General features: G+C 46.3%; 1 protein-coding gene across 1 annotated transcript in view; it reads left to right on the plus strand.

Annotated features, from left to right (window-relative positions):
* LOC119375644 (mitochondrial-processing peptidase subunit alpha) overlaps nucleotides 1-12,673 on the plus strand; it is a gene marked incomplete in the record, with an annotated part of 17,401 nt that extends 4,728 nt beyond the window's left edge. The window contains 4 exon segments of the mRNA XM_037645868.2: nucleotides 1,589-1,679; nucleotides 6,306-6,368; nucleotides 10,385-10,529; nucleotides 12,482-12,673. Coding sequence (XP_037501796.1) covers nucleotides 1,589-1,679; nucleotides 6,306-6,368; nucleotides 10,385-10,529; nucleotides 12,482-12,657 — 475 coding nt within the window.
* Between the last annotated feature and the right edge of the window lie 1,399 nt (nucleotides 12,674-14,072).

A 14,072-nucleotide genomic window follows, 5' to 3' on the forward strand; every position in this document is an offset into this window, starting at 1 on the left:
CAGTCCGAAACAGCTACGTCGTTATCTGCACCGATGAAGTCACTCGCTGTGCTCCCGTCCGATACGGCGCCCGGAAACGCTAAGTCGCAAAATTCACTGACGCACCGTACGCCGTAGTCGGTGGTCATGACGCGCCCGAAGTCGTCACATGGCACCAAGGCCCGTAAGGAAACAGTGCATGACGGTACTTTACTTGACGTCGTTTCAAGCATAGAGTTTCCTAAAATTAACTAGAGGGGACTCTGGCGCTGCGATCGTTCAGCTACCATGGGAATGATGGGTAGTACACAAATTTGCCTAGTCTTCGTGCTTACGGCTTCAAACGTACTTGTGGCTTTGTTTATTGCTATGTTTTGGTTTTCTTTCGGATAAAAGAATGGATCGTTGTGAACTTCGTGACCAGATTTGAATCGCTGAGCCTAAAGAAGATAAAGTGGCGAAGTGAAACTGCTGACTTTTACTGAAATTCGTTTTGCGACAAAGCGGCTGCAGCCGACGCAGAGCCAAACGGAGCCGAAAGTACGAAGTTCAGACAAATTTGTGTACTACCCATCATTCCCATGCTGGCTGAAGCGTCATGCGTTGCAGCTCCCATAGACACTAGCGCCAGAGTTCCCTCTAGTAAGTATTGTAGGAAACTCTATGGTTTCAAGCACCGGTCATCATTTTTATCGCTACGAGCGGGACAATGTTTAGTTCGACTTCCGAATGACGATTTATCAAGAACAAAGGGCGAAGTACACACAGTACACATTCTGCAAGAGACAACGCTGCACCGCTGCATGAAGAAACATTTCTCCACCGTCGACATGTTAGCGATACCGATGGCACTTGTGCCTTTGCAGAAGGCAGCCGCTACTTTGGCGAGAAATGCGAAAAAAAGCATAGCCTCTGAGATCAGCGTTTTAAAACCGAAAACACTAAAAATACGTCACGAGGTTGCGGATCTCGAAGGCCATGCTTCGCGGGCCCGCATGCCATCGTGCGCGAAGAGACAAGGAAGGGAATGCAAACATTACAACAAGACTGCGAAGTCACTTCGAATTCTCATTTTGGTGCCCTCGGCAATCAGCCTCTTTGAAAAACACTAGCCCATGCGTTAAAACCTGCAGACCGCGCGTCAAATATACCGGTGAACTGACAAGCGCTGCGCGACGAACTAGAGCAACGCACTTTCGTCACCTGCGCGCAACGAGGGATTGGAACTTATAAGAACGCGGCCGAAAAATGATCAATAGTTGTTAGAAAAAAATGCACTTTCTGGGCTTCGGCGCGGGGCAGCATTCGATATAGCGGATGTTTTGCTGTGCGGGAGTTCGATATACGTGCACACCAACCCTATACTTTTGCATGGGAAATTCAAGGGGATTTCTCAACTGTTCGATATAGCCAATAATTCGATATATCCGAGTTCGATATACCCGAGATCGACTGTATAGCAATTTCCTCATGCTTTTTATACAAAGTTGTTGGGTAACGATGCATGAATCGATCTATTGTTTTAGAGCAGTAATGTAAAACAAGTTGGGTTGGGTTATGGAGGGATATACCGAGTTCCGAAACATGAGAAATACTGGTGATGATGCAGGTACCATTGGATGTACAATGCTACTGCATACAACCATGCGTATGGCGACTCTGGCGTCTTCTGCATTCATGCCAGTGCGGACCCTTCTCAGGTCAGTGTGTTATCAGCTGTGCAGACTTTTTGCCATGCGTGCTTACTTTGCGTTAGTGGCTTGCCAACTAAGGAGACATTTTACCAGCCTTGATTTACGGAATGGAGGTGTATTAAGGCGCGTCTAGCTTCCCTGTTTCGTCAAGTGCTGCGGATTGCACATTTTCAAGGCTACTGAAACCCTACAGCAGCAAATGGGGCCTGTAAATACATCGTAAAGAAAGATGATTTATAGCACCAGAGCACGTGAAGCTCTTTCTGTCCTGGTTCCTTCTGCTCACGCTCTGGCTCTGCTCATCATCCTTGACAAACAAAACCTTTATGTTCCAATGTTCTGTGTTTTGCTGTGAGAAGGAAAAAGGAAAACATATGCTGTTTATTTTCTCATTTGATTACCGTACATTACATGAATCAGCATTAGAATTGGGGGGAGGGGGGGGACAGTACAAGTCAATAAACACAATGCAGCCAGACAAAAACTACCTATGAAATTAATATAACAAACTGCCAGGATAGAAATCAACACTGTGTAAACAAAATGTCATTACTCCATCTTCAGACCGGTCACTTACATTAGTGATATTTACGAGTAAACACATGATTTGATGTTATACAGTAAAAGGTTGTTTATTTGACACTCGTTAATTCTGAAAATGAGATAACTCAGACATGTTCTCTGGTCTAGGCAAGCATGTGTATTGTTTAATGGCATCAAACTCTCGTTAATTCGGTCATATTTGGCTGCAACCCGGTTAATTCGGACAGTACAGAGAGATGCAGAGGAGCAAAAACTGCGTTCATGAACAACCGAAACTGCCGCAGGCCATCAGAAAGGTGTAGTCGCCATCCATGATTGTGCATGAGCGAGCCAAGTTTATTCAGGAGCAGATGCAGTGCTCACCAGTTTTGTTTAGACTCTGGACATATGCCGCGCGCATGCCTTCAGAACTTCGTGGACACTATGATGGTGTCTTTAGTGACCATGGTTTCATCAACAGTGGATGCGGCACACAGTAGCTTCGTTTTGACTTGGGCAATACGCATGCAATGCCACAAAACTGAAACATGGTGGAAGCTGTTGAAGATGAAGCTTCCGCCGCTGTCCGCATGCTGGCATGAAACTCGCCTGCTACATTGTGATGGACGAGCGAGCAGTTGCCATCCATTCTTCCAACAAAAATATTATTGTCACGTGCGTGTGGTGGTGTTGGTTGTGGCGGTACATAATAAGGGAGGTGTTCAGAACGTGTTTCAGCTTATGACACAGGGATCTTAGGCCATGGTCACACGGGGAACGAAATCGCGGCCATTGCTGTTATGCAAAATAAGTGCTAGATTTACGTATTCATCAAGATAATGGAAACGCATTGATGTACTACACATTTCTTTATTGTTTTCTTTATACTTTTGATAATTCGGTATTCGGTTAATTTTGACATTTGTTTAGGTCCTGTGATATCCAAATTAACGAGCTTTTATTGTATACCTGTGACATCACTGGGCAGCATGCTCCACTCGGATATTGTGCATAGCAAGAAGGACACTTGAAACAACTACGTTTCACTTCTGTAACTTTGTTTATATGATACTTAAAGTGGGACACACAACCTGGTGGTAATAAATGTCAGTTTCACTTTAAGCGCATTTTAAGACACTAAAGAGAAACAATGAATTTGTTTAGATTGATAAAGTGTGCTCGGAGAACTCTTGTGTAGTTTATTTCACCACCATAAGTTTATTATTAGAAGAGAAAACCAAGTTCAAAGTATCATTTTTAAATTTCGTGCCGAACTTTGTAATTCGTGACGTAAAAGATTTCAAAGAGCATTTAACGTATTTTGGCGCCACTGGCTCAACGAAATTTCCACAAACTCGTTATGTCAAGTCTCAGGCCCCCTCAGAGGACAATGTACTTCGATTTAACCGATTAGGAACTACGCAGGCCCAAGCAGGCGCCATCGAAGATATGTGACGTCACGGCAAATGGTGCGGTAATTCCAAGGTGGCGTCGCCACCTGTATTTTCTTTTTGCACGTTTTCTCGCTTATTAAGCGTCTTCTTGCAGCAAGCGTGGTGTTTTTGGTATAGGGAACCCAAGCTCAAGTTTGCGGCGCGACGACAGCGCCGCGCCAGCCGCGCTGCGGCTCTGTCGGAAAGCTCTGAACCTTCGGCGCGGCCGACTCAACCCCTTTCACGGTAGCGGTAGCGCACGTGCGCACGCATTCTTCTCTCGGTGCGGATAACTGGGGGACCGTCAGCTGGGTACGTTGAAACGAGAGGCTTGCTGTGTGAAGCTGCGCATTTCCGCGATGGCAGAAGCGACCCCGTGGAAGCGCAAGCATGGTCCGAAGTATTGCGGTTTAGTGGCCAGCCACAACAGTGCAGACAACACCAAGGGACACAATTCACGTGTTAAACTGTATCGGTTCCCGGGCGTGTCGCACGAGAAATAAAGGCGGCAAGCGTGGATAGCTGACAGCGCTGTCTCGCCTTCTATTTTGGCTGTCTGAGTTCATCGCTTTCATTCGTCTCCACTACCTGAATCGGTAAGTAACGCGGCGCATGCACGCAGCGACTACAGTAATGATTACTCGCTGTCTTCTCGCATTGTTAAAGTCCAGTTACGGTTGTAGGTGAAGCAACTTTGTGTTTTGATTCCCCGTGCTCGTGAGACCTACCCGTCGTTGTTGAACGTTCACATTCGCGTTATACCGTTAGCGTTGCGCGGTTGGTTGAATTCAACTGAACTCGGCACATTGTCAGAAGTTCGGCGCCTGCATTTCACGCGTCGGGAAGGCTGCTTTATCACGCCGGAACGGACGTCTGTGCATTTTCAGCAAGCTTTGACATCGTTCTGCAGGTTTGCTTTGTTTTTGTCACTTTATTAGGGTGATATATATTTAAGCCGCTAAATATAACTGGCACTTAATACATGCTTTGCAATTGCAACCTTGAAGTAACCACCTTCTGACTTTGTGCGATTTTCTAGCCGTGTTCATTCAACAGGTTTTATGCACCTGTCAAGTCGATATCATAAAAAGAGACTGCAAGCATGACGCGAGAACCGAAAAAACGAGGCGAGCAGTTCATCTTGCTTCACAGTGGTTAAAGCTCAGCTAGCTGCCTCGCGTCTTAATCGGCGGGTGATTCTCCAGCGGCACGGAGGACTTGACTCGAACTTTCTCAGGAAGCAGTGCCATGGCCTTATAATATTTTTTTCGCACGCCGCAAACGTTTGTTCACGAAAGTACACGGCCGCTACTGTAAGCATGCCATATCAAAACAACAATCATACGATTCGTAGTCCATGCCGCAGAACATCGATAGCGTGTACGGCTTCATTTCGAAGTGCATGGGGACCATTATTCATCTTTAACATGACAGAATGAGACTTAGCTCGAGGTATACGTCCTACACGGTGCGGTGTAATCGCGACTTGGGAAATGCATTTCGCTTTGAGTTGGGCGTCGTTGTTGTCGATCGTCTGCTCTTCACCGTTAACGTGATTGACGAGCCATTCTCATTTTATCAAGTTCGCTTTTCGGAAGTGCCAGTCAAGCTTGAAAATCCTTTTGAAGCCGCACTGCAAGCGGTACATTGCGAGGCGCCGCAAGTGCATCGCGAGAACTCTGCACGTGCACAGAAGCGAGCGGCAACGCGGTGGAGACAAGGGAAAACGCGCGTTGCTCACACCCCAGTTTCTCTTTTTCTGCCAGAGATGGTGCTGCCTGTCAAGAGCAGCAGCGCCGCTAAGCGTTGCTTGGGAAGCCTATCCTGGAAGACTACTTTACTAATGCGAGAAAAATCGTTTTGCTCTTTAGCGTCCCTTTAAAAAAAGAAATGTCATGAAAGAAATGTCGTGCTTTGCTTTCGTCATTAATTCATGATGATGATAGCTTTTGCGGAGCAGGGACGTTTTTCTGCTTGCTTTAACAGCTTTGTCCTGTTAAAAAACACCAAATACAATTTAAAACTAATTTTGGGCTTCAGTGCCACCTACGTCTATCTTTAAAATTCCTTGCAGATTTTATAGCCATAGCTTTTATTACCGCTGCTGTACAGCCGAATTTTGAAACTGGTTTTCAAAGTCTCACCCCACCCTTGGATGAGGATAACAGGAGAGGCCTGGGAGCTGTGGGAATGTCAAGTGACACCACAACGAAACTTATAATTGACCTGCTTAATAATGACTGCGCATTTGGTGGCGGAGGCACAGTATGAATGTTGCAGCAGAAGCAGGGGGTATCTAGTGTTGGTCCTGAAGAAGAATGAGCTAATGTGGAAGAAGCATGAAGCAGCTGAAGCAGCTGCGAGTGCTGTTGTATGGGCTTTCCTTGGACATTCCGAAGTGCGAAAGGGGTCATTTAATGGCACGCTGGAAAAGGTGCTACATACTTGTAAAAAATTGCATGGGCCATATTTGTTCATGTGTTCTTGTGTTAATAAAGAAGATGTTCACAACACTGTCTCTAGACACACTGGTTGAAAGATTGGCTATGAGTTATTTGTAACTGTGTTTTGCTCTTCCATTCAAGGGACAAGATTATGGTTCTCTTATGTTGAGTCAAGCGTGTGCTGTGTAACGTGTCGTTTACATTCCGGTGATTACTGTCTTTGCATTTTTCAGCTTCGAGACGTGGTGAATGTCATTGTCCGGGAATTCTCAGGCATGGCTGGGAAAGTGGCTCATGTGAGTACCTAGACAGCTGCTCTGTCAGTGCCCTCACATGGAATGGCTACATTCACATATCGAACTTTATTTTGATGGTTTTGCGTTCATATTTGTCGAGACAGACGAGCATCTTAAAGAACTCGTTAATCAGAAACGCATCGATAACATTCGTGACACTTAGTAGGTATGTGTGAACTGACTGCACAAAAATAAGTTGGGATGCAGCTATGAACTATGAAGCTATGAAAAAAAAAAAAATCTGGCAGATACCACGCATTGTGGAAATGTATTTCATGCGACGCAGTTGGTGAAGAGGGGCCTCTGCCGCACTTTGAGCCACTTCTTACGAGGTGTGTCGACGTCTGTGCCATTTGAGTAGTGTGCATCTTGTCATATGCTTGTGACTGTAAAGAAACCAAGATGCAGCCGGTAAAGATGAAGCTCTTTATTGGGCAAACTTGTGCCCAGGCAAAAAAGTAGCACTCAGAGTGCAGCGATAGCGGCAAGCATTGTCGTCGGTCATCACTAATCTGATCAGCGGTTAGGCACGTCGGCATTTACACATGTGGCATCGAAGATTCTAGCCTTATCATTGGTGGTCGCGTTTGTTCCAGAATAAATTGTACTGTTTGTGTTTCACACTCAAGCTGATTCGAACAATCTAAAATAATTGGGAATCTTCCATATTCCGGTCGCAGCATGCGCGAGGCAATGGCTATACGTGCAACAGATCGGTTACATGAAAACAGAAAAAGAAGCACATGTGGCAATATTGTTGCCTTACTAGGCAGGTGTACTACACTGCTGTCTAAAGGGTAGGTCCGACATAGCATCGGCATTCAGGTTACAGCACATACGTCACTTTTAACGAAACGAAGTCTAAGCAGCGTTCATTGGTATAGTATTCCTGCCGGTATGAGCAACACAAGACTCTAGCTTGAAGTGTCACATGCGGAGGCGTTTGTGTGCTACATTAATATTGCCAACTACAGTACACTCTTGTTAAACGGAACCTGAAGGGACCAGAAAAATATGTTCCGTTTAACAGGAGTTCCATTTACTGAAAGGTGAACAGGGGTGCAGGATTCAGACACGAAACAAATCTTATTAGACGCAGTTGTTCCATTTAAGCAGCAATTCCAGTGAAGAGATTTCCGTTTACTCAGAGTCTACTGTATAACAAGAAGTATGTCTTTCTGAAGTATGGCATGTTGTTGGGCTAGTTGATTCACAGATTCAGCAAAGAAGCTTAAACTTTGCGAAGAAGACAACACGTAAGAACATAGAAACACACACACACACGAAGCACAGACTTCCAACTGTGCTTACTTCTTGAAGGTAGAACATTGATGAGGAATGGCAAGGAGCAGTCTTACAGATAATCTTAAACACGAGGCTGCAAAATGTAACAGGACCACGTGCGAGTTGCAAGCCCGGAAGAGTCCTATCAATTTTTCTTGTTGACAACGATAATCATGGTGAACTGACGCAGGTGTCGCCTCTTTTAGATGCGAAGTATCTCTTGCTCGGGGGTATGTAAGACGGCGTGGTCATCCGCACGCAGCGTTGTGGTCCACACTCACACTACGCATGCGCGACTCTCCTCCTTCCCTCTCTCCGACAGCTGCGCGTTACTCTCCACGTCTGTACCAGCACCTGCTTGCGCTTTCCTGCGTTCTCGCTTCTGCTCTCACGGCGCATACGCTACTCTCCTCCTCTAGTCTCCTCTCCTTCAAATGGCAGAGCGCTGCGTGCGTTCAGTCCAGCGCTTGCCTTGGTTGGCTTCTCTGAAATGCGGGCTCGACATGCCGAAATTCTCTCCTGCGCAGCGCCGCGATTAGGGCCAGCACATTCGCGTCCCCTCCCCTCTCTCTCCTCTCCTACGCTGCCTCTCTCACGCGCGCCTGTCGACGTTCCCCGCACGCCCTGTGAGAATTAACAGCCACGCTAGAGGGAAGACACGACGCGCATAGTGTTCCTCTTCGCGTTCCACGACGCGAGGTCGGTAGCATGCCCAGCAAACGCCAACGGAATGCGATTGTGCAAGTGCTCCGGCTTCGCATCGCCTCATGGTCCCCTTTAGCGGGAGACGGTGTAATTTTTTGCAATGTAGAATTCCTCGATGACCTCTCTTTCGGTTCTCATTTTTGCCTCAGAAAGGAATTTTGTTTTTTCCAGCTGAGAAAAACAGCTCATGCTGTCGCAGTTTTTGCAGTGTAAGGGGAGATTACTGCCCAAGCCAGTGCACATGGATCGCTTGTGCTCCTGCTTGTGTTCGTTGAAACAATGGCCTGTTTGACCTATATACGACCGGCCACATGACAAAGGAATTTCATTGACAACTTTTTGAGATGCATTTAGTGCGCTCGTTCTTGTGGTTCTTTTTGCACGAGCGATGCTTGTCTTTTGTTTTAGTTAGAAGGCCAGTCATATATAGGTCAAACAGGCCGTTGCTTCAATGAGTGCACGCAGGAGCACGAGCAATCCATGCGCACTGGCTGGGGCAGTAGTGTGGCTTTGCCTCACACCGCAAAAACTGCGACAGCATGAGCTGTTTTCCTCAACAGTTGCTTACAGAAGGAGGGACAGTGTACGAAGCTCACCACATTTGAATATGCAGCGTAAAAGAACTGCATGAAGACAACACCACTTTTGCTGCCATTGTGCGGCAAACAACTGGGATAAGCCATGCTCCCCACTAGGTTGAGGTCGTGATCAAGTGTCACGAAGTGGAGACTGCATCGTGTGCGTTTTTCTTTTGAATCATCCGAGGGCCGAACACAGTTTTTCTTTGTCACTGCTTTGGGGACAAGGCACTGTCTCTTCCAGCCTGGTGCAAATAAAGATAATAAATTTCTATGCATACAGATCCGAGGGTTTCCAAGTCATACTTACCGAACATTTTAGCTCCAACGCTGTACGCATGTTAACGTAAGTGTGTGCTGTACACCTGATAATGAATACTCGGCCGTTTCCCCATTTTGAACTTTATTAGTCAAGCATCTCGCTGTACGTATTGGAATGACTAATTCACACCGGGCTCACTCAAACACATCTGGCACTGCGGCACCAAACCCTACTGTAACAGCTGAAAACAAACTTCATTGAGGAGAAAAGCAAGAGCACAGCACTGGCATGGTGTCGTTTGCTATGTCACATCGAGTCACGTGGTGTCGTTTACTACGTCACAGCGAAAACAGCACCGGTCTCTCCAGTGGTCGCCCTTGAGGCCAATAGTGAGGTGGCCATGCCACACTGGAGGTTCTCGAATGCTTCTTTCCTTTATATCAGCAGTCGTAGTTAGGAATACAAGTGCTAGGACAGCAGCAATGCCTCTCATCGTCTGGTTGGTAGCAGACTGGCTGATTTTAGCATTGTATACACGCTCTGTTCAAACTTTCCATCCAGTTGATGCAGTTTGACACCGCTGGCTTCAGTAAGCAGTGGTGCACACCTTTTTTGTGTATGCATTCTTTTGGAACAGTGCTGCTGGTTCAAATGTAACAGTATGTGCACTGATGGTGTGAAACTTGTATAAATGTAAGAAACATTTGAAGTAGTGGTACAGTGCAATAATCGTCTGGGATCAGCTGGTCTAAAGTTCGTACGAGCATCGCAACAGAACGAGGTCTCAATTCAGCTCTGTGCTGCTCTATACCTTGTGGGACCCATCAAGGTGACAGCATAACACCTTATGCCTATTGGCATGGTTGAGTGACTCCACTGTCAGCTAAAAGAGTCCTGCTGTGATTTTGATAAAGATGCAGTGGACCACAATGTTTTCCCGATTCCTTCTTTTCTTTGTTTCCAGTGCACTAAAATGCAACAGTGAAACTTCACTTATGTTTTTCTCTTAATATTTAAGCCAACATACATGCACTGGTGCCTATGACTTTGGTGCCTTGTATTTGAGGTACCAAAATAATGGTTTTTCTTTATGCCCGCCACTTTACCACAGGTTTGTTTTTGAGTACCAAGGTGTTCTTATGGGATGGGTTGCTATAATTATGTTGGAATCGCCATGTGACATGCAGATGGAGCTGGAGCGGGCCAAGACACAGCTTCAGTCGATGCTGCTGATGAACCTGGAAGCTCGTCCGGTCATGTTTGAGGACATAGGACGCCAAGTTCTTGCCAGTGGTCATCGCAAAGATGCCGACTACTACATTTCGGAAATAAGTGAGTTGATCAGGCTGCAGTGCCAAATGCAGCGTATTGGAATGCAAGGAAGGAAAGTCAAAGCCAAAAGCAAACTGTATTTTTGGTTGAAACGAAAATTTCATTCTGTTTTAGTTTTTTTTTTTTAGTAGTGAACCCGAAATAATTTTACAATGTTGTTACTGTCTTTTGTTCTTTCTCTCTCTCTTCTTTTTTGTTCTTGAAGGGTAAAGTTTGCAATCTGAAAAGTATATCGGTAACCACCAGCATTTGTGAATCTCTCAGAGATGGTTGGAGTATTATAGTTCTCTCACCAGTATTTCTGTCGGGATTTTATCAAAGCCAAGCACAAAGGCTCACATGCAGAAGGTGCTACAACTGGGACAGGGGTGCTGTTCTAGACATTGAATTTGGCCATGTTGACAAGTTTTTGTTATAGCGGCATTTTAAGGTGATCAGGGAGGCCATAGAAGCCCCCGTAGTCCAATCAGAGATTACAAGATGGAAGTGGCGGACTTCAGCGGTACGTACTCAGAATAGTACCCTGTACCAGGCCCGTAGACAGGAATATCTTTCGGGGGGGCCCACTTGCTGAAAACATTGACCATTTGAGAGAAACACCTATTTTTATTATTTATTTTTGGTAAAAACACGTACTTCACCAAAATTTCGGAGGGGGCCCGTGCCCCAAGGCCCCCCTCCCGGCTACGGGCCTGCCCTGTACACTTTTCAACAGGCAGGCTTTTGTGTACCAGCCACACAGGCCACATTCGCGATGGTGAACGTGCAGGTCGTTGTGATTGCCTCTAAGCTCGTGCAAGGTAGATGGCGTTGTCATGTGGTCGTTCATCGTGGCCCTATCTCTCAGTACTGGCAGCAGCGGTTGGTGTGCCTGACTTTTCCATATTGGTGGCAGAGTGGGCAGTGGTCAGGGGTGCATCAAATGTCGGTCCTTTGCGGATGTCTGGCGATGTCTGGTTTCTAACCTGCCAGACAATGTCCCACTCGGCAGTTTTTTCCTGCTTTCCAGACGAGTTAGCTGTGCTCATTTAGCTTGACGTGTGAAACATTTCCGTGTTCAGTTTCCTCTAATGCTTAGTAGAGTAACTGCAGTCATGGTAAGTGTGTGCACATGAGATTACATCGTTTTCCGTGAGCGTCACACATTTCACTACTCATAATTGTGATTAAGGCGGAAAGTTGGGCAGATTGCTAAAATTCTATGATGACGGATGGACAGTGCGCAGCAAAGATGGTGGTTAAAGACAGTGACTGTTATGTCCTTGCGTTTCTATTTCCACATTTTTATTGTGTGCCGTGTAACCATTATAATTTTCAACTGCATAAATAGTAAAATGGCTGAAATGTGGTCGGTCAGTGAAGAGCAAGTGAATAAGTCTGGTAGTGATAGACTGAGACACAGTGCGCATAGCACTGGCATATGGTTTGCCAGTTTTTCTATCATACCAGTTGCGAAACTGCGTTCCGAAACCCGCACATACCATTGGCCGATTCTGTGGGAGTTAGCAGATCGCAGCGTCATCAGGGAGCGGAAATACACTAAAGTGCCACGGAGCCGCCCCTTGCGGGTGCTTCTCAGAAGTTGCTAAACAACGCACGCAGCGCCAATTGGCACACTCCCGCAATTTCGGCCAATGGCGTGTCCGAATTTCGATACATAGAGCCTATGGGGAATTTCGCAACTCATATGATTGACGAACTCTGATGGTTTGCAGCATGGGGCACTTAAACGGTCCCATGCCCATACGGGAGGCCTCGAGGACATGTATGTTTGTGGACGAACGGTGGGATTCACACGAGTTCAAAAACCAAAGGAATTGGTAAAGCTGTTCAGCCTGAACTGCGGAGGTTTCCTGAATAGAACAGCAGGCTTGCTGAGTTGGCACAGGTTAACCTGTAGCACACATTTGGTTTATTCAAATGCACAGCACTGACAACCATCTCCATTGCAGGTAAAATCAAGGTGGAGGACATAGAGCGTGTGGTGCAGCGCATGCTTCGATCTCGAGCATCGGTGGCCGCCTTGGGCAACCTGCAGTGCCTTCCGGCGCTGGAAGACATCGAGACAGCCCTGCTGAGTAAAGATGGTGCACTGCCTCCACGCCGATTTTCACTATTCGGACGCTGACTGTTCGCGCATCCAATCTGGCTGAAGACACCAGTGCCAGGGCAGACCTACCAGTGGTATCATCGTCACGCGTGCTCAATAAATGTGTCTCACTGTACTCTGGTATCATTACTCACCTTTTGCCAATGTGCACAGATTTGGTGCAATGAGTAACAGCTTTTTGAAGTTTTGTTAGCACTGGAATCACCCTGCAAGGTGTACTCTAGAGTACTGCAATCATTTCTACAAAACGAGCGGCAGCAGAAGAGGGTTCTTTAGGTGGTCACTCTCAACGCTGATGTTGCTGCGACATTGCAACGTAGTAATGCTAATCGCTACACACTGCATGGTGCCGTGCACAAGCCAGAGCACGATTGCAAGGTGCTTTTGCACTGTTTGAATAGGCGTGGTGCATAAGTGGTTATGGCACTGAGTCATTCCTCAGAATAGTCATACGTATTATATAGTCTAAACAAGCCATACAGCTGGAATAGTGGCAGAGTGAGGAAGCTAACAGGTCGCTTATACGTACTTGGGGAAACTGCAACAGGCAAATCTGACTCTCTGACTCAAAGGCTGCGTGAGCACGATTTGTTCTTGGATGTCAACAAAATAAACAATGTAGTGGCTTCTATTTTGCTATTGTTATTTTATACAAATAATGTACAGTGTGGCCCACAGTTCATTGTCAGTGCGAGAGCTCGCAGCTTTGTCAGGCTGCCAATCTGTTTGGTGGCTTTTACTGGCTGAAAAATTCCACGTAGGGCACTGGAGGCCGGCTTTGCCGCAATGCTCATTCACCTGGTGGCTGAGCTTGATTGCCACACTCGAAAGCGTTATAAAGTTTAAAACGAGTAATAGTAATGATTATTTAGTGAGTATTGTGGAGTACTTGAGTCAATTAAATGCTTCTTGGAGCTGCCTTTGGTGGCTCGACTGGAACTTTAAAAACGAACAGCAGCTTGCATAAATATATGGCATGCTTGCTGTTTACGATCATGTGTTAAATTTCATTGTCCAAAAAGAATCAGCCTCATAGACGTATATGCCTTATCCTGTAGGAACGTCACAAAAATAAAATCTTATGCATTGCGCAGCTGTGACCGCACTCAAAGACTGCATTATTTGTCTTCTTGAGCTTTGCGTACCATGATCACAATTTCTAACCCCCCCCCCCTCCCCACTGTGTGCCATTGAGTAGGACAGTGGCCCCATCCTTTCCAAAAGAAACTGCAAGTATGCACCTTTATATGTGCGCCCATAAACTTTCATCCGCTGCACAGCTGTGGATGCTGCGTGGACTGAGCAGGCATCCACAGCCGTGCAGTGGATGAAGGATTTGCAGTGCTCAGCGAAATAACGCTAAGGCACCATCACAGAATGAAACCACTTTGGTATCCCTACATACATCCCAAGGATGTTTGGTAGACGTTCCT

This window comes from Rhipicephalus sanguineus, chromosome 11 (assembly GCF_013339695.2).
Source record: "Rhipicephalus sanguineus isolate Rsan-2018 chromosome 11, BIME_Rsan_1.4, whole genome shotgun sequence".
NCBI classification, from domain to species: Eukaryota; Metazoa; Arthropoda; class Arachnida; order Ixodida; family Ixodidae; genus Rhipicephalus; species Rhipicephalus sanguineus.